The sequence below is a fragment of the Pantherophis guttatus genome, chromosome 3 (genome assembly GCF_059756535.1).
Source record: "Pantherophis guttatus breed Tessera chromosome 3, ASM5975653v1, whole genome shotgun sequence".
Classification (NCBI taxonomy): domain Eukaryota; kingdom Metazoa; phylum Chordata; class Lepidosauria; order Squamata; family Colubridae; genus Pantherophis; species Pantherophis guttatus.
In genome coordinates this window covers 21,385,140-21,391,139 of record NC_142065.1, presented here as the reverse complement: position 1 = coordinate 21,391,139, position 6,000 = coordinate 21,385,140, and the positions used below count along the sequence as shown (strand labels likewise).

The 6,000-nt window shown below is 39.2% G+C and overlaps 1 protein-coding gene across 2 annotated transcripts in view; it reads right to left on the bottom strand.

Annotated features, from left to right (window-relative positions):
* Positions 1-331: 331 nt before the first annotated feature.
* Positions 332-6,000, bottom strand: part of ATP9A (ATPase phospholipid transporting 9A) — a 95,714-nt gene continuing 90,045 nt past the window's right edge. For both annotated transcript variants that reach the window (XM_034433019.3, XM_034433018.3), the window contains exon 28: positions 332-5,604. In XM_034433019.3, coding sequence (XP_034288910.1) covers positions 5,468-5,604 — 137 coding nt within the window. In that variant the 3' untranslated portion in view covers positions 332-5,467. The remainder of the gene's footprint in view (positions 5,605-6,000) is intronic.

The following is a 6,000-nucleotide window of genomic DNA, read 5'->3' as shown; positions in this document are numbered from 1 at the left end:
TCTCTCTCTTTCTCATCTTTCTCATGACTATAATCAACCAATGTGATGTCTATGGAGATTCTCAGTCATCCAGGTCATGGTTGTCCCAAAGGTGCTTTTTCAAGAGGCAACTGGACTTTCTGCTTTTTCTTTGAAGATGCTTCGCTTCTCATCCAAGAAGCTTCTTCAGCTGAAAACTTTGAAGAAAAACCAGAAAATCCAGTTGCCTCTTGGAAAAACACCTTTGGGACAACCAGTGTGATGGTTGTGCTGAATTCATGATCGCTTCTCAATGCAGCAACAGAAACAAGATTTGACCAACACAATATCAATTCACAATGCCAAATAGGTATGAAGTTCCATAAAATTTATTGTTAACTTGTTTTCAACCATTCCCTTTTTAAAAGTTCTTACACATCTGCAACATGGAACTGCACATGACAATTACTCAATTTGCATGTATATTTCTCTTTGATCAAGAATATGCACATCTCAATTGACAAGAGGACAAGTACAAAACATAGGCATCACAAATAATTTGACATGGGGATTCATACCTCCAACACAGGAGAGGGAAAGAGTTTTCTGCTGTACATTTGAAAAGCTTAGAAATACATATTTAATTAGGTGATGGCAATCAACCGGATCACAATTAACAGAAAGTTTTGGAATACTCTCAAACACAAGTTTAAATGTTCCAAGGAAAATGAAACACAATCCACCCTTGGACAGTTCCATTTTAAATGCTCAGGCATGAGTTTTAATCCAACCTTAATCCTCAGTTTAGTTTTCTGTACCTAATTAGGCTATGCTGGATGTGTTACTCTTGCTGTATTTTGATCTCTGGAGGCTTATTTAATACCCTTCCTAATCTGCTCCAGAAATGGAATTATTGGGCAGACAATTTCCTCCCCTTGGATTTACATTAGTAAGTCATTATTGGCTTTAATATCTAATATATAGGTGGTCCTTGTTTAGTAACTACAAATGGGAACAACTCAGTTGTTAAGTGAAGCAGTTGCTAAGTGTAACTGCTACTGTGGGTATAAGATCATACCTACTTCAGTGTAAGATCTTACTTCAGCTTTCCTTATGCTTTACAGACCTGTGAAAATCTTAAATGTGAGGATTGGTTGTAAAGTTACTTTTCCATCGTCATAACTGTGAATGGTCACTAAATGAGGACCACCTATGTAAGGATCTACCTCTGGGATATTTCCTTATTGTATTACTCATGCATGATATGCACATTGCACAGTAGAAGTATAAAAATTATTGACTGGGAGACTGTACGTGGCATTCCTATCTGTGGTTGCAGAGTCCAACCCAGGATTTTTGGTATTTTATTTACTTTTTGGAACGGGGGAAGAGTTTAAATGAATTTTAATTTTATATTTTGGAGCATGGCCCTTGTCACATTGTGTAAAGCATTGTGTGGTCCTCAGGCAGAGGTTATGTATCTGAGTCCAAAGGACATTTGGCACTAGAGATGATGGCATCATTTGTCAAGAGGACAAAGCAAGTGGAAAAAGGAAGTCCCCACAAAGGCCCAAATGAAAGAATGACCTACAGATGAAAAGCCTTCCATAACTTAAGTGCCCAGAGAGCATGTCATCCAATAGTCTTCTAACCAGACCCAGCCTGAAAAAAACATGATCTGAAAGAATTGCCTTAGCATCAGCAAGTGACAACTAAATTTCCTAAGGAGGAAACTCCCTAGTCCCAGGAGTGGGAATCTATGGATCCTCAACTCATGAACAAATTATTGTGCCTAGCAATAGCAATAGCTTTTAGACTTACATGCCACTCCATAATGCTTTACAGCAGTCTCAAGTGGTTTACAGATTGAGCATATTGCCCCCAACAATCTGGGTCCTCATATTACTGACCTCAGAAGATTTGAAGGCTGAATCAACCTTGAGCCCCATCAGGATTGAACTCCAGACTGTGGGCAGAGTTAGCCTGCAATACTGCATTCTAACCACTGCACCACCAGGGCAACCTATACAATGGCCATGCCATCTATAGTTCAACCATGTCTGAAGGGAGAAGAGTTTACTCAACCTGATGCATTCAATCATGGATTTATCACCAATTGTTCTGGATCAAAATATACAGCCACATAGTCTTATTTCCAATGTGAAATCAACACCATTACAGAATGTGTGCAGTTATCAAAATGCCCCAGTGTTTAAACAGTTATAGTAGAAGTTTTGCTTCCTTGTTATCTTTATTTCTATTCTTGGAGGTCCTTTGTGCAGTGGAGATACCTAACCATCCAATGGATAATGGCCAATACCACTCAGAATTAACCTCATAATTCATTACACCAACTTTCCCCAATTCTGTGTTTTCTGGAGATTCCAAATTCCAACTCTTGCTATTCCAAGCTGATTTCCTACAGAAATGAAAGGTAGCTAATTGGAGGAAATTGTTCTACACAAACACCAAAGTTTCATATATAAAAAAATAAAAGTTACTGTTAAGGAAATGGTTACAGAAGGTAAAAGAAATGCAAGTTTTATACCCTTTCCCCAAATATATCCATGTCTATCCCCTCTCCAGCAGGTGAAAAAATAAAAAAGAAGCTATCTCACTTGTATTAATCAGCCATTTGCAGTCTCTTTCATTATACAGTATTAGCATAATAGCATTCTACTCTTGGATCCTTTAGTCATATAAAGGAAAGTGTCCTTTACAGCCCACTCGAATGCATACAATATTTTTACACACAAGTTTAAAAAGAGTTACTCCCAAGTGTATCCAGAATTTCAACTCTAATTTATCTGGGAATACACTAAAGATTCAGAAGTGAAAAAGAGCAGAGTACAGCAGGAAAGTGAGAAATTGTTAATAGATGATGAGAAAGCAGAAATTCTTAATTCCTATTTTGTGCCTGTCATCTGGGTTAGACGATATTGCTATTGGACTCAAAACTGGGTCAATGACCATGCTTAATACGGGCTCATTTCAGCTTGAGGGAAAGTTTCATGTGGCGTGCTATCACAAAACCCTGTGCTTTCAATATTTTTATCAGCTAATACTCTTCAGGAACGAAAAAAGCTTCATAATATCTAATCAGGTTTAAGCAATGAGCTGATGTGAAGAGGATGGATTTATCAGAGATTTAAATTCTGCACTTGGAAAAATTAAGTGAAAGATGCACGTATAGGATGGGGAAGACCTGACTAGACAGCAGTGAATGTGATAAGAGATGTACTTATTAACCAGAAATTAAACATGATATAACTGTGTGATACAGCTGCTACAAAGGCAAATCTTAGCTTGGGGTGCATTAATATGTATACACAGTCCAGATCATGACAGTATTTTTTCCATTCTACTTTACCTGGCCATACCCCACTTGAAATATTCTGTCCAACATGAAGCACCAGAGTTCAAAAGTTTTGCTCAACTCAAATTGAGTACAACATTTTAGCTGAGTGTAATCATCTTTCCATCTTAAATCTAAACTCTGATTACCCCAATGTTCAAGTCTTCGTGCAATCTGCTCTACAAGGAGAATTTTTCCTTTGTTACAGGATAGTGAAGAAAATGGAAAGGAAGATGAGGGCTCCTTGGGGCTCTCTGAGCTGGATTGTTTTCTTGCAGATGTTTCATTACCCAAACTATGTAACATCATCAGTAAGGAGTAAGGTTTGCTCTCATTTCTATTCTAGTGGCTTGCCCAGTCAATGTTGGTGGGAGTGCTTTTATCACTTTTTCTTGTTCAGAGTGAGGACACAACTGCACATTTATAGGTAAAAGGTTAAGGTTCCCCATGCACATATGTGCTAGTCGTTCCCGACTCTAGGGGGTGGTGCTCATCTCCATTTCAAAGCCGAAGAGCCAGTGCTGTCCGAAGACGTCTCGGTGGTCATGTGGCCAGCATGACTAAATGCCAAAGGTGCACGGAACACTGTTACCTTCCCACCAAAGGTGGTCCCTATTTTTCTACTTGCATTTTTTACGTGCTTTTGAACTGCTAGGTTGGCAGAAGTTGGGATAAGTAACGGGAGCTCACCCCATTACACGGCACTAGGGATTCGAACCGCTGAACTGCCGAATTTTTGATCAACAAGCTCAGCATCTTAGCCACTGAGTCACCGCATCCCTGCACATTTATAACTGCCTCTAAATACTTGGGGGAAAGTATAATGAAACCTGCATTCTGGGAGGAAAACAATGTAATGTGAATTGGGGAATGTGCACGGGAGAATTAGCATTAAAATTTTATTTTTAATAGGGATTCTTAATAAATATCCAAAAAGGCAGTGGGAAGGGGATTTATGCCCTATGGACAGAACAGATCAAGCCATACAGGTAACACCTCCTTCAAGTATTGTGCATCAGTCTGAATCTGGAAGTTCCATTGGCCAGAAAATGATGCTGCATCCAGGCAGTGTACAAAGCCTCTTCCAAGATGACAACGTGACTAAAGGTCTGTTGTTTTGTGAAGTAGCTTCAGAGCTGTGCTTTGCACAAATGTTTCTTCAATAACTCCTAAGGCCTTGCCCATCCCTAACTTCTGATCCTTTTTCTTACCTGTCAGTTATCTCATTCCCTTTATTCTCTTTGGTTCTGGCAGCCAAGCTTGTTTTAGCTGTTTTGCAGAAAATCTCAGAAAAGAGAGCTGGAGGTTGCAGAGGGGAAGGTGGTAAATTGTAGGGTGAAACCTGAGCTTCTGACTGTTCTTCTTTTCCTGGTAATGATCTTCCACTCTTACCTTCATCTTAATAAATGGGCAGTTTGTCCTTGCAGAACCAGGATAGGGGGTTACAATTTTCTTCTCCCCTCCCAAAAAACTTTTCAATAATTTTCTCTTTAGGAAAAAGACACATTCCCTTTAGAAAACCACTGCAACATGTTTTAACTGGAAAGAGTCGTCTGTGAATTCCTTTTCTGCAGAAAACTCAAGAAAAACCGTAGCCAATAGAAACCAGTAATTCTGATTTGCGTTGGACCACTTCAAAGAGGTCAACCCGGCTTGAGGTATGTACAGTGGCCTGTTAACTACATTGTTGTGTTGCTCAGATGAAAGCATTTCCCAAGGCACAGAAAATATTCACAATGAGAACCTGAACTCAAAAGATAAGTAGCAATAAAAATGAGGAAATTAAATAAGTTGACCCCCCAGAAAAAGGAAAATACATTTGAAAAAAAAAATAATCCGTCATCTCAACAGCTGACTCAGCATTTTCCAGACCCATCCCATGCAGACAGTTTTTTTCTTCCCAGTTACATGCATTTGTTTTCAGTTTGATAAATATAAAGTGACAAAACTGAATCGCTGATATAAGTTCTCTCTGCTTCGTTTGACTGTGAGGAGGGTCTTTTTGTGTGTGTTTTAACTGAATTATTCAGTCTTCCAGCACTGTTCCCCAGCCAGTGCAGATTGCTTATCCAACTGTCGGACATCGTTCGATGATGAATACACATTTATTGAGTCTGTAAGCACTGTGCAAAGAAGAAAAGTGAGTCCTTGCTCCTATGAGGTTAGTTTTGAATAACTTGGGGGAGAAAACCTTCGTCTCAGGTACTTTAGGACATAGAGAGGAAGACAGCTGACTAAGGTGATCACAGTCACCTTCCATAAGAACGATAAAGTTGCTATGAAGTAAACATCTGCAAGAAAGAACATATTTCTCTGTCACTCACTGTAACTAAGAAGGACATGTTTTCACGGTTAACTTTGTTTGCTTTTAATAAAAATACAGATTAAGAATTCAATTGCAATCCATCTACCCTGTTTCCCCCAAAATAAGACATCTCCTGATAATAAGCCCAATCGGGCTTTTGAGCACATGCGCTAAAATAAGCCTCCCCCCAAAAATAAGCCCTCCCCGAAAATATTTAAACACAGAGCTGGAAATCAGGTAAGACGGCAAGAGAACCCCCATCTTGTTCCACTCGCCCCAAAATAATAAGACCTCCCCGAAAATAAGGCCAAGGGGTTCAAAAAAATATAAGACAGGGTCTTATTTTCAGGGAAACACGGTATTTCAGTAGCAACTATAATAG